Source organism: Heteronotia binoei, chromosome 1 (assembly GCF_032191835.1).
Source record: "Heteronotia binoei isolate CCM8104 ecotype False Entrance Well chromosome 1, APGP_CSIRO_Hbin_v1, whole genome shotgun sequence".
Lineage (NCBI taxonomy): Eukaryota > Metazoa > Chordata > Lepidosauria > Squamata > Gekkonidae > Heteronotia > Heteronotia binoei.
The window spans coordinates 134,284,148-134,298,333 of record NC_083223.1 but is presented as its reverse complement, the minus strand read 5'-3'; the positions used below and the strand labels follow the sequence as shown (position 1 = coordinate 134,298,333).

General features: G+C 40.2%; 1 protein-coding gene across 1 annotated transcript in view; it reads left to right on the top strand.

The window, feature by feature from the left end:
* The window catches only part of SYNE1 (spectrin repeat containing nuclear envelope protein 1), a 621,543-nt gene that overhangs the window by 129,164 nt on the left and 478,193 nt on the right, over window positions 1-14,186 (top strand). Inside the window, exons 14-19 of the mRNA XM_060240915.1 lie at window positions 400-496; window positions 1,553-1,755; window positions 6,139-6,303; window positions 7,232-7,384; window positions 10,079-10,222; window positions 11,684-11,857. Of these exons, the coding sequence (XP_060096898.1) occupies window positions 400-496; window positions 1,553-1,755; window positions 6,139-6,303; window positions 7,232-7,384; window positions 10,079-10,222; window positions 11,684-11,857 (936 nt within the window). The remainder of the gene's footprint in view (window positions 1-399; window positions 497-1,552; window positions 1,756-6,138; window positions 6,304-7,231; window positions 7,385-10,078; window positions 10,223-11,683; window positions 11,858-14,186) is intronic.

Below are 14,186 nucleotides of genomic sequence, written 5' to 3'. Positions count from 1 at the left end.
TTCAGGATTCCAGACGACAGATATTATCCAAGTGAAGAGAAGTTCCATTGATATGAAATGCATTTTAAACTCTTTTCCTCTTGTAAATAAATCTTCTTAATTGTTACTGGATTTTACCCATGTAAAAAGATATCCCATTTCTAATTATGGCATTATTTTTAATAAGTAAAAGATGTCACCATCTTTGTCAAAAACTTGAAAAGTTTACAGCAGGCTCTTTGAGCTTCAAGGTACTTTGTGAAAATGGTATCATCCTGATTAACATTCAGTGGCATTTTCACATATAGATTTATGGAGAGGTGAAATAATGATATTGGATAAAACTCATTAACATACCTGGATGTTAAGAATGTTATTATTTCCTCATAAACTATATTGAATGTCTTATTTTATTTTCAGTCTGTTATTGAAAATAACAAATTTTTTGAGCAATATGAAATTACATACCAAATCCTGAAAAAAGCAGCTGAGATGTATGCCAAAGCTAATGGCTCAAGTAAGTAATGAAGTATTTGTTTTAACTGTTATAACTGTTTGTTTGACACTGTTATACAGTGCTAGTTAGGATTCCGTTTTTATTGTGCAGTCAAGCTGAACTATAGATGTTGCTAAGCAATTTGGAAAATGGCAAAATTAGAGTGTATCAGTTCAGGGGGCATGGGCAACAAGATGAATACATTTTAGATCTATATTGTTGCTAAGATAGTAGGCAATCTGTTTTTTGCCATTTGTTCTTATTGCTTTGAAACTTATGGAAGCTGACTACAATTGAGGAATCTTCTAACAGCCTAATTTGAAGTCTAGTTAATGTGCTTCATTTTAAGCTAGTTCTTCATTGTGTGCATCAGCGCTGATTTCATGTAACATGTAATATTTCCTAAACGAAAAACATTGGAGATTTCCATAGTAAACATCATATTGACATAAATTTTCTGCACAGAAGTTTATATTAAGTATTGCCTGAGAATACATTAGAATGCATCAGTCTGTTCTTGGTATTGGAATTGCAAAAGTGCATCACTTCCAACTTATTCCTGCAGGAGGATCTACTTTCCCCTCAGTCCCAGGCATATCTGTGCTTTTAATAGATGTGGAATCGTGAAAAAGGGCAGATAATGCCATTCAAATATTGGTTTCAGATTCTAGTTTGCCAGTCACCAGCTAACTATACTTAGTGATATATCCTGTGTTTCAACAACCACACTAACTGTAGTTAATTTCATTAACTAAATTTAATTTTGTGCAATACTCTAATAGAATGAATATTTCTAGTGTGCTTAATTTCCTACTTTTAAACTGCATTTGTAGTAGGGTGCTTCTGGATATGTTTTTCTGTAAGAAGTTATGTAGACCTTCAAGCAAGCTACTATCTCTAAGCCTCAGTCCCACATCTGAAATATGGGGATAATATTATTGACATCTTTCAGAGTCATTATAAGGATTACTAAGAGTCGTCTTCTTCTTCTGTCATCATCAACAACATTATCAGCAACACCTTGGAATAATAATTTCTGTTTCAAGATTTATATTAATTCCCAGTATTGTATTCCAGCGGAAGAAACTGAGGCTGTGGTAAGGTTCATGAATGACACAACTACACAGTGGAGGCACTTGTCAGTAGAAGTGAGAAGTGTGAGGAGCATGTTAGAGGAAGTCATTGCCAACTGGGACCGCTATAGCAGCACAGTGGCCAGTCTGCAGGCCTGGCTGGAGGATGCTGAGAAAATGCTGAATCAACCTGAACATGCAAAAAAGGTAAGGAGTGTTCTTCTGCATAATCCTAAAGCAGCTGTTTGCCATTGTTGTTCAAGAAAGATTATGAAGAACCATGACACAGTGCAAAGACATTTGTTTTACACATAGAAAATCCCTGGTTCAACCTTAGCATCTCAAAGTGAGAGATTCAGGTAGGTGACATGAAAGAACTCTGCTTGAAAGCATGGAGATCTGCTGCTAGTGAGGGTAGACAGTACTTACTATGATACATCAATAGTCTGACCCAGTGTATGGTAATTTCACGTGATGCACAGCACCGATGGGGATATGGGGATCTGAATGCATCTACCCACTCAGATGGTCAGTTGTGTTAGCTTTAGTGGCATTGGTTTTGTCATGCAGTGGAAAAGTAGAAATTGGTTTCATTCCTTTTACCATCACTACTACCTTGGTAGCCCTGATTAGCCAGACAACATACAAATCTTGTAAATAAAATAAATGTATAAAATAAATAATTTGTATTGTCAAAGCTAATTGCTCCAGTGGTCTGTTGGGCACTGTGCACAATCCCAGTTCAACTGTGGCTGGTGGCTGGGAAAGCATACTTCTGTTCATGTGGTTCCTGATCCCACTGAAATTCAGTTTGCTCACAGATACTTTTGTATCCATACATTCATTGCTGGAGGAGAGCCGAAGAGTATAACTGTATAATTGATGCACAGGGGTTTCAAATTATTATTGTAGAACAATTATATTTGAGTACTCTGTCTAAAGATCAGAGTTCAACAAAAATTGATCAACACGTTAAACATCAAAATAGTGAAATTTCTGAACAAAATCAGGAATATATTTGCAATTGAATTTTTGTTATGATTATGATCTTTGCAATTTTCAGTTATCTTTCATAGTAATGTTTGATAATATTCTCTATTTTAGCTCTAGTGGAGTATATATTTTTATATTTGCATTCCACTGTTTGAATATATCCAGGTGGATAGCTGTGTTGGTCTGAAGCACTAGAATATAGTTTGAGTCCAGTGGCACTTTTAAGACCAACTTTGTTTCATTCTTTAAACATACATCATACCAGTTGAATAAAATACAGCATTACGTTACTACATATAAGGGCTTATGCATCAAACAACAGCTTATATCTAAAAAATTGTCAAATTTGGAAGAATCCCAGAGGCATAAAGAAATACATTTGTATCCAAGGCGAGTTTCCATCAGCAGAAAAGTGTTTTCAGTTTGTCTATAAAAGGATCCAGTAAACACTTTTGAAAAGCGCACTTGGTATCATCATATATACTTTTCACTTGGCCAATGGCCTGGGGCCTGTTTTGTTCAACATCTTTATAAACAATTTGGATGAAGGAATAGAGGGAATGCTTATTAAATTTGCAGATGATACTAAATTGGGAGGGGTTACAAACACAGTAGAAGACAGAAATAGGATCCAGGATGACCTTGACAGGCTAGAAAACTGGGCTAAAAACAATAAAATGAATTTTAACAGGGATAAATGTAAAGTTCTGCATTTAGGTAAGAAAAATCCCATGCATGGTTATAGGAGAGGGGAGACTTCTCTGGGCCGTAGTATGTGCAAAAAGGATCTAGGGGTCTTAGTGGACCATATGTTGAACATGAGTCAGCAGTGTGATGCGGTGGCTAAAAAGGCAAATGCAATATTGGGCTGTATTAACAGAAGTATAGTGTCCAGATCAAGTAAAGTGATGGTATCGCTTTACTCTGCTCTGGTAAGACCTCACCTGGATTATTGTGTTCAGTTTTGGGCACCCATTTTAATAAGGATATAGACAAGCTGGAATGGATTCAGAGAAGGGCGACCAAGATGGTGAGGGGTCTGGAGACCAAGCCCTACGAAGAAAGGTTGAAGGAGTTGGGCATGAGGCAGCTGAGAGGTGATATGATCACCATCTTCAAGTACTTAAAGGGCTGTTATATAGGATGGTGCAGAATTGTTTTCTGTGGCCTCAGAAGGTAGAACCAGAACCAACAGGTTGAAATTAAATCAACAGAGTTTCCAGCTCAACATTACGAAGAACTTCCTGACAGTTAGAGCGGCTCCTCAGTGGGACAGGCTTCCTTGGGAGGTGGTGGGCTCTCCTTTGGAGGTTTTTAAACAGAGGCTGGATGGTCATCTGACAGCAATGCAAATCCTGTGAATTTAGTGGGGGGCGGTATTTGTGAGTTTCCTGCATTGTTCAGGGGGTTGGACTAGATGACCCTAGAAATCCCTTCCACTCTATGATTCTGTGATAATGGCATTAAGCCTAATTAGGGGATATCTGAATATATTAGGAAACATTACCATTCTGCTTATCATGTAGGATAGACTGAGTGACAGTGATCAGAGTCCAAGTTTCTTTCTGAAACTATGCTATCACATTTTTAGTTACCTTTCAAGAATCATACCAGCCTTCTGCAGATAGTCTGTTTGCGAATTCTAATAGAATGGGAATGGGCACAGGCATGCTGCTGCCCCTAACTCATGAGCTTGCTTGCCTATGAACAAAGCCTTTATGCATAGAGGCAGCTTGCCTTCTTAAGCTCCATCCACATGATCACAAGCATTTGAAAATAAGAGTTTCTGATTGTGGGGTTGGGAATCCATGTATATAGACTTTCTCTGTTCATAGACACTATAGCCACAAATTGGTCATCATATGGAGGTGAATGGGACCAGAATGTTCAGGCTCATTCCTACAGTGATTAAACAAATAAACAGATCAGTTGTAGACAGCTATTGTTTGGAAGAGGAAGCAAAATAGTACCTATTAACAGCCTTCATTCAGCTGCCATTTATTTATATGTTTATTGAAAACTTGTTAATGCTGCCTTTCAACCCAACCTAGCCCCCCCCCCCCAGGTGGAAAACAATGAAAAACATTAAAAACCAGCTTTTAAAAATACTTATATAAAAACAATTTAAACAACTGTTAAAACATGCTAAAAAATCAGAGAAATCTTCATTTGCTGGCAAAAGGCAATGATAAATAGGAACAGATCAATCTCCCTTGGGGGTCATTGCTGAGAATTACCTTGCTGGGGTTGCCATCCACATTGTCTCAGGTGATGAGGACACCCAAAACAGATTACTGTAGTGTCTGAGAAGGTTCATTTGAGGATAACTTCCTTTAAATGGAAGAAAAGACTCCAGACAGTAAGCTGGATGAAGAGAAAAATAATTGTTACTCAGATGCAGAAGTCAGTGATCCAAAGCTACTTACAGTGCTTGGGATGTCTTGGCTTTGCTGTGATTTGAATGAACATCACTTTATTTTGGGGTCCTTCTGATGTCATAGCAAAGCAGGATGATTAATTTCATAGTGTGATTCTTGAACAAATGTGCACCCCAATTGACAATTGCTCTCCTTCCTGGTAACAGAAGAGTTTTGTGGCACTTTGAAAGCTAACAGAGGGACCATGACTCAGTGGTACCGTAGAGTATCTACTTGGCAAGTAGAAGGTCACAGGTTCAATCCTCAGCATCTCTAGTTTAAAAGGATTGGGTAGGTGACATGGAAGACCTCTGCCTGAAATGCTGAGGAGCCACTGCCAGTCTGAGTAGACAAGACTGAGCTTGATGGCCTGATTCAGTAAAGTAGCTTTATGTATTCAGAAGAATTCACTGAACTACAATTTAACAGTAAATTTAATTTTGTGAGTATCCAATAGCAGATGCATCAAGTTTTTATTGAATATGAAACTTGCGGGTGGGAAGTTTGGGGTGTTTATGAGCAAATGCATATAATTTATTTATGCAAGTTTCATATCATTTATTCATATAGGTTTATTTATGCAAGTATTTATTTATGCAAGTTTCTTTATCATTAACTTATGTGACTTGCAGTTAATAATGGGAGTGGAGAGGAGTTTGTCAGTATATACCTGGAAGATTCAGATTCCAGGAGTATTTATTTATTGCTGAGGCTTTTGGCTTCTGTTTTAGTCACAACCATAGAGGAAGTCTTAACACAGGCTCCCAGTAAGCAATGAAAAGCAGAAGCAATATTGGGAAGAATAGTTCTGTTACCTAATATGGCATTCCTGTTGCCATGGCAGTGAACAAACTCTGTTTGTGACTCTTTTATGCAGCTCAAACTGAAAATAAAACGGGCTGAAGGTCAGTGCCTTACATTTCCTTATCTGCAGTCAAACTGGTTTATCTAAAGTACAACTGAGCATTAATGAGTTCCCCCCCTCAGAAATATATAACAGACTTCCTTCAGTGCACAGAGCATATACTGAGTATTGGAGCCCAGATTTTAAAACTGCTTCTCCTCTTCTGATAATAAGCATGAAGGAAAATAAGTGAATCAATGTGTGGGCACTAGCAACATGTCATATGGTGTGACTTGATGATAACATTTTCAACAGTTTTACATGTCTTCTTCCTAGGATTTCTTCCGGCACTTGCCACACTGGATACAGCAGCACACTGCTATGAATGATGCTGGTAATTTTCTGATTGAAACATGTGATGAAACCATTTCCAGAGATTTAAAACAACAGTTGCTGCTGCTCAATGGACGGTGGAGAGAATTATTTATGCAAGTTAAGCAAGTATGTGCTTCTTCTACAGTTATTAATAATTGATGTGAAACAGGCATATAGAATTAATATGACCTATAATTTTTTCTACTTACCAATATGGGACCCAGAGTTCTCCCAGAATCTCAGCTAATCTCCAGACTACACAGATCAGTTCCCCTGGAAAATACTGTAACTTCAGAAGACAAATTCTATGGTATTCCATAGATTCTAGGGAAATCTGTCTTCAAATCCCCTCTTCCAGAGGTACTACCTCTAAATCTCCAGGACTTTCCCAAGCCAGAGTTGACAACCCCAGTGTAAAATATTCCAACAAAAATTGCTTAGCACAATGGTATTTAAGCTTTCCAGGCCAGGGACCCATCTCTGGTTGCATGGAAACCACTAAGCTGCAAGTGCATGACAGGAAACTCAGGTAATATAGGAGCCAAGTGACATCAAGGAATTCTTTCCACTACTTAGTGAATTTGTTTTGCCATCTTGCTTTTATGGTATGTGTGCAAACAGAAGCATGAGGAGTGGCATCCTTGCTCTACACTTGGTACTTCCAAAAAGCAGCAAAAATGCTTGTGACCCAGCAGATGGGTCTTATAACCTAACTGAGGTTCATTGGGCTGAAGAATACTGCCTTAAAAGAGTACTGAGAAACTATGTATGTATGTGAAGTGCCATCGAGTCACAGCTGACTCATGGTGACCTCAACAATAAGCTTTCAAAGCAAGTGAGAAGCAGAGGTGGTTTGCCATTGGCTTCCTCTGCAGAGTCTTCCTTGGAGGGCTCCTAAGAACTGACCCTACTTAGCTTCCAGAATCTTACAGGATTGGGCTACACTGTTCTGGCTTTCCTCCTTTGAGAAACTATAATGAAAAGTAAATTGCTAATTCTTGAAACAGTAAAAAGTTGACTTTTTATTTTTGTTGACTTTATCTTCCTTTTTCAGTATGCTCGGGCAGATGAGTTAGACAGAATGAGGAAGGAATATTTGGATGGTGTTGGTGTCTTATCTGCTTTTACTGATGAAGCAAATAGGAAGCTCTCTGTACCATTAGAAGTGTCCTTTTTAAATGTGAAGATGTTTATCCAAGAAATAGAGGTAAGTTTCTTCTCCTTCTTTAGCAACTTTATTTTAGAGAATCTTGGAAATTAATAGAAATGCACAACTACTTCCTTCTAATGAAACTATTATGCCTGAGGTCTTCCCTAGGGCAACATTTCTCCCATTGAGATTCAGAGACTATGAGGTTGGTGTGGGTACGCCAGGGGTCCATGAGTCCTTATAAATATGGAGGGTGCTAAAACAGGGCTTTTTTAAAGAAAAAGCCCAGCAAGAACTCATTTCCATATTACGCCATACTCCCTGACACCAAGGCAGCCGGAACTGTGTTCCTGTGTGTCCCTGCTCAAAAAAAGCCCTGGTGCTAAATATAGAGGGTGCTCTAGAGCTAATAAGAAAATGATGCCCGCTCAGTTTTCTAGGAATGGGGGCAAGGATTCTCCACTCTAGGGGAAGGGGGCAGAATGGGTTTCATCTTCTCCTCCCATGATCTCCTTCCATCTGCAGGTATCAAGATTCCAGATCACTTAAGAACATTAGAAATCATATTGATTTATTGTTGAAATCCAGTAGTTCAGCCCTATGAACTCTACTTGATTTAAACAGAATAAAGGATGTACAGTATTTATGCAGTCATTACTTCTGGTTAATTGGGCAGACCATGAGACCACTCTGTTTTCAGAAAGTAATATACAATAGCAGTTTTTAGCTGAATACCAAAAGTTCAGCTTTTCTGTGATGCTAGGTTTTTTTCCAGTTTCTAAGGAAAGCTGTTTTTTTCATTTTCAGCCCCTTCCCACCTCTGTTCAGCTAGCCTCTAGACGCTATTAACAATAAGAAAGTTTCTTGCTGTTTTCAGTGGAAAGTTCCTTTCAGTCAATGAGTTTGATTAGAACTTGGGTCAGAGCATTTAAAGTTGTGGTCCTATAAAAGTAGCTAGCCTTTGAGACTTGCCTTGATAGGATAATTTCAAAAACATATTTCTGAAACTTTCTTCTGCAGTGTAACTGTTAAGTTTCTCCCTGTATTATTTTGAGGACCTGAGAGGATGAATAATTCCATGGTGCATATCTGGCTTGTAACATGCATTTTGAAAAGGAACTGTCCAGCATGTGGCATATGCCAGTGAGGGAGAAAGTAAGAGAATGTGTAAAATTTTAAACTTAAAACAGGGGTCATGTTTCATAAATCGTAAAGTGCTTCTTTAGGGGGCTGGGAAGGCATGTTCTCAGCCCTTAGCTTCCTCTAACTGGTGTGCCATATCACATTTAGAGGGGCGTTCCAACCTCTCTTGTTCTCCTATTGCATATATGTCAACCACTAGCTCTTAATGTGAACTAAGTAAGCACAGGTGTCATCATCCTTTGCTAAGCAACAAACCAGATTTTGGAAGCATGAAATTAGCTGTGCATTTGTAGTACACTGTTACTCTCCATTCTTTTTGAAGCCAGATACTGAGTTTGCACCATCTTGTGGGGAACGGAGTCAAATCAGGTCAAGCAGCATCCATTGCCCAGCTGATTCCGTTGCCAATCTGGGAACAGGTTTCTGAGTTCAGTATGTAATTTTGAAATAGCTAGGGCAGATATGGCAAATAGACAGACCTCAGATTCAGCAGGAGCTCACAGGAGTGTAGCTCCTGAACCTTTCTGAGGGCTCCCCCCACCACCTACCTTGTCCATTGAATAGTAGGAGCAGCTGCATAACAATCCCTGGACTAGGAGAGCGGGCAGCCAGCCAGTCACCAGGGGCTTTGCCCACCCCAAGCAGCCTTCATTAACCCTTGGAGAAGCCCAGCCCCACGCCGCCCTTTCTCCACTTCTTATGTGATTTTGGGCAGCGGGTGGCTTGCTGGCCTTTTGACTGTAGGGGGGCTCTCCTTTCTTGCATTGGGTCGCTTTTGGCTGGGGGGGTCATATGCTAATGAGTTATGCTAATGAGCTCTACCACCTATTTTTCTACAAAACGACCCCTGCAAATAGGTAACTTCCAGTAGTTCCCATGGGCTACAACACATAGTCTGTCTGTCTGTCTTCTTCCACCTGCTCTTTTTCCTCAAGGCAACTTGCGAAAAACATATTAAGGCATTACAAATTAAAACTAAACAGAATTTAAAAAAAACTGTACCCCTCCCCCCTTTGCAGGCTTCAGTTAAGCTGTTTCAAAATGGGTATCATATTTTCTGATCAGGTAGCTCCTGACAATATTGGGATACCTCATTCTGAACCAACTACAGTTTCTGGGTTGTCTTCAAGGAGCCAATGTAGAGTGTATAACAATAATTGAACCACAATGTTACAATAGCGTAGATCAGCATGGCCTAATCTGAGTACGAGAAAGGAGAGACTTTGTGAACCTGATCTAGCTGATAGAAAGGTAATTGATAAAACAGTTATCAATGTTTAAATAATAGTTTAAGGTTTAGAATTGTTGCAGCAGTTAATCTGAATGCTTGACTTACAACAGTGATGCTTCTTGTGCTTCTTTTTAAAGTGTTTTGAAGCAATGTCCATGAATTTTCCAAGGAGGAATAGATTTTCAAAGGACAAATTTTCACAAAAAAGTTGCATAAAATCATTGTGGAGATCTTGAAGTCATATATAATTATATCATATGAAATGTTTATCATTCTGACTGGAGAAAATATCTTCGGTAGTTGTTGGGCAGTTCCTACAGCTAGCATAAAAACAAGCTCTCATGAAAAAATAACACACATATACATATTTATTGCAGGATATTAAAAGAAAAGTGCCTGTGATGGAAGCTCAGTACAAGATGGTTACAAGAACAGCACAACTTGTTACTAAGGAAATTCCTCAAGAAGAAGTCAGTGAAATGCTTTCAACTATGTCAGCAATTAAAGGACATCTCAGCAAGGTTGGTTTTTTTGTTTTGTTTTGTTTTGTTTACATTGCTGAGACCAAAACCTAAAGCTACTAATATTGTTTTGGCCTGAAATATCGGGCCTGAAAAAGAGAGGTTCAGATACTGGATGTAGTAGGTTCCCTTTACTCTCAATTCAAGCTCAGAAACCCTAAATAGATTTATTTCATATCTTTAGAGCACTCCTACATACTGAAGGTAAGGGATAGTCATGGAGAGATCTCCAAATGCAGTAGGGATCCCATGAAACCCAAGACACTGCTGTGAGCATGTGCAATGGTGTTGAGAGTAGGCCTGGCGTATCCCAGTAGGCCAGGTAGGCAGCAGCCTAGGGCACCATCTGGCTACAGGGGTGGGCACGTGTGCCCCTCTCCCCAAGTGTGCGCTCCTTGGAGTCTGCCTTCCCTTGCTGCGGAAGTCTTCTGGGTAAAGGGAGGGCAGGCTCCAAGTGCACTCACCACCCTGCTGCTCTCACTTTCCCAGGTCTGCACAGACCTGGGAAGGTGAGAGCAGCATGGCAGCATACGTGCTCCTCAGAGCCTTTCATCCCTTGCAAGGGAAGGCAGGCTCCAAGGAGTGCACCTTCACCCAGCTGCTATCAGCTTCCCAGGTCTGCACAGGGGTGGGGGGCTAGGGCGCAAGAAACCCTGGCACCAGCCCTGGTTGAGAGCTCTTGGGAAGCATGGTCCCCAGCATTCCTAAATGCTGCTGGAAACATTTGCAACAGGAAAATATATTAAAACAGAAACTACTTTCCCCATGTTTTTCATTGTTCTTGAACATTACCTTTGTGCATGGCATTACTAAGGTCTAATAGTGGCGCTACCACAGCATCCTTTTGGAACCCTGCCAGTATTTTTGCATTTGCATTTGGAGACTGGATGATATGGTTTATTATTTTAATAGGATGATGTTTAATTTTGGAGGGGAGGGTTGTACTTGCACTTCATAGTCACAGAAAACTTATGTGAAAGGGAGCAGGGCCAGGACAATAAATTTAGAAAATGAGAAGAACGATGCAAAATGCTGGGATTGGGGGAGGAATATGAAAGCTCCTTTTTAAAAAAAAGAGTGAAAAACTATGGTATCAAAAAGGAAATCTTGCAAGAATGTTGGATGTGAATGTGCTTGGAAAGAGAAAAGTGAGGAGGAGGAAGCTGATACTAAAAACGACTAAAAATGACTAAAAAATGACTAAAGCATTGCTTCAAAAAAAAAAAAATCCCCACACAGATGTTCTAATGATATTTAATGACTATGTATTAAACTGATATAAAATTAATAGTGCTGTACAGAACATGCTGCTGTTTTAAGCCTTTTTTCACTAGTGTCTGAATATATTACCAGAGCCAGAGAATGCATGACATAAATAATACATGTACATATCTGTATGTTTGTGTGTGTGTTTTGACATTTTGATACAGGAATTATTAAATAACTTTTTATTACCCACAGGTTAATGAGTCTTGCTCTGCTGTGCTGTATGAATCTCAACAAATGCTTCCTTCCCTTGAAGAATTGGAGAAGCAAATCACACATTTTTATGAATCTTATGAAAAAGTCAATGAAATTATTACTGTCCTAGATCCTGAAGTACAGCCTACAGATGTTTTTAAGCAGCAACATCAGGTATTCCTTGTATGCATATTCAATTTGCCAGAAAATATCGCATTTTAGACTATTTTTTAGATTATGAATGAGACTTATCTGAGTACACTGGTTGTACCAATGAATTTATGAATTTACCCATTTGCCAGTCTTAGGCTTCAAGCATACAGTTCTTAGGCATGATATTGGTAAGAAGATTTCTATTAGAATGCTTTGTAGACCACTCAGGGAATGTGTGATAATGTCTGTTTAAGGCAGTTTTTGTAGCACAGGAAGAATTTCAGGAGAATACCCTGTACAATATCGAAAACAAAACTAGCTATGTTTTTCTAACTAGATGTTCTAAGTTTGGATTATGTGTCAGATTACTTATAGATTTCTGTTTTTTTTTCCCTGGAATCACAATAAAGGTGTTTTAGACTTAAACTTGTATGGTTATGTGTAGAAAATTTGTGACATTGTATTGTATAGATCTTGCTGTTTTCTTAGTTTTGTTTTATTATGACCAGGACTTTTTATGTAGAAAAAGCCCAGCAGGAACTCATTTGCATATTAGGCTGCACCCCCCTGACATCACCATTGCTTCACACAGGACTTTTTTGTAGAAAAATCCCAGGAGGAACTTATTTCCATATTAGACCACAACCCCTGACTCCAAGCCAGGCGGAACTGTGTTCCTGTGCATTCCTGCTCAAAAAAACCCCTATAACCTACCTTCCAGTGTCTTCAATTGTAAGGAATAATTATTGTGTATCCTAATGTTCACTCCAAAGTAAGTCCCTTTGACTTCAGTATTGCTTACTTCTTGGTATGCATGTTTTCGGATTGCAGCCTTACAGCACCAGTCTAAGCAGAACTGCACCCTTCTAAATCCATTGACTCCAGTGGGTTTAAGGCTGCTTAACAGTGTACTTCACAGTGCAATCCAGATAACACTTTCTTGGGAGTAAGCCCTAAATAGAATTCTGAGTAGATCTGCATAAGATTGGTCTCTTTGTCATCTAAATACAGAAGGGTAAGATTCCCTGGTTTGTTTCATACTGGTGACTTTTCTACACCTTCTTAAAAAATTCACTTTTCCTCTGAAAAAGCAAGCTCAGGGAAGTTTGCCGCTAATCCTTTATGGAAGCCAGCTGCCTGTGGATACCAGCTGGTGCATGGAAAATGGAACCTACCAGATAATCCTGAGGATACCCAGCAGCAGCTAAAGTTTAAGGATGAGGCCTACACCTAGGGTTACCAACACTGGGTTGGAAAATTTCTGGAGATTTTGGGAGTGGAGCCTTGGGGAGGTGACGCTTTGGAAGGGGGGGAGAACCTCAGTGGGGTAAAATGCCATAGAATCCACCCTCCAAAGCAGCCATTTCCTCCTGGGGAACTGATCTCTGTTGCCTGGAGATCAAGTATAACAGCAGGAGATCGACAAGCTCCACCTAGAGTTTTGCAGCACTACTACTACCCTCATGCAAGAGTAAGATCTTCTTCGTGGTCTCTCTGCTTCACAGCGATGGGATATAGTGCGCCTGCGCCGGTTCCAATCGGTACTTCAAAGCCTATTATAGAAAGGTTTTTCGCACCCCTCCCAATGGTCATGCGCGTGGGTTTCATCGCGCATGCCCATTGGGACGGGTACGAGAATCCCGCCAGTTCCCTTCTGACCGCCGTGCAGATCGGTTCCCCTTTTCAACTGCTCGTTGGTACTCACCTCTTTCTTCCACATTCCGTCAATCCTTTTTCCTGCAAATGAAGAAAACAAACTTTTGTGACACAGGGTAAGGTCTATTTACCCGAGTGCACCCCTCCCCAGTCGGGAGAAAAGTCCCCCCCTACCCACCCTGTTCCTCAGGGCGGCGTGGTATTCCACCACCGCATGGAAAAACCTTGGGGGTGAAAGAAGGACAAGGAGAGACGATGCAAGAAAGACTCTGTTCAGAGCCTGCGTCCACCTCCATCGCTTCCAGGACAAATCACGGCACCGGAGAAGATACCGCCACTTCAACTTCTATACTTCCCGATACACCAACTGTCTGGACGACACCCAGGACACTAGCCTGTCCAATTTCAAAATTGATCTTACCCAACAGGCATCCCGATCGACATCCTCGGGATCGAACATTGACCCACCCACACAACTGGCTCAACTCAATCCCGTGCTGAGAGATACTCCCTCAACACAGAAGCCATCAGCCCGACTGATCTCAGAGCAACCAACTCCTAAACAACCGGAAGCTCCAAAACCTCCACCACCGCCACACTGGGATCCACTACAGTGGCCATATATGTATGGGACTTGTCCCATGCCCCCTTTTCTGTGGATGCCCCGGTCACAGTCACACTGGGACGCCTGTTC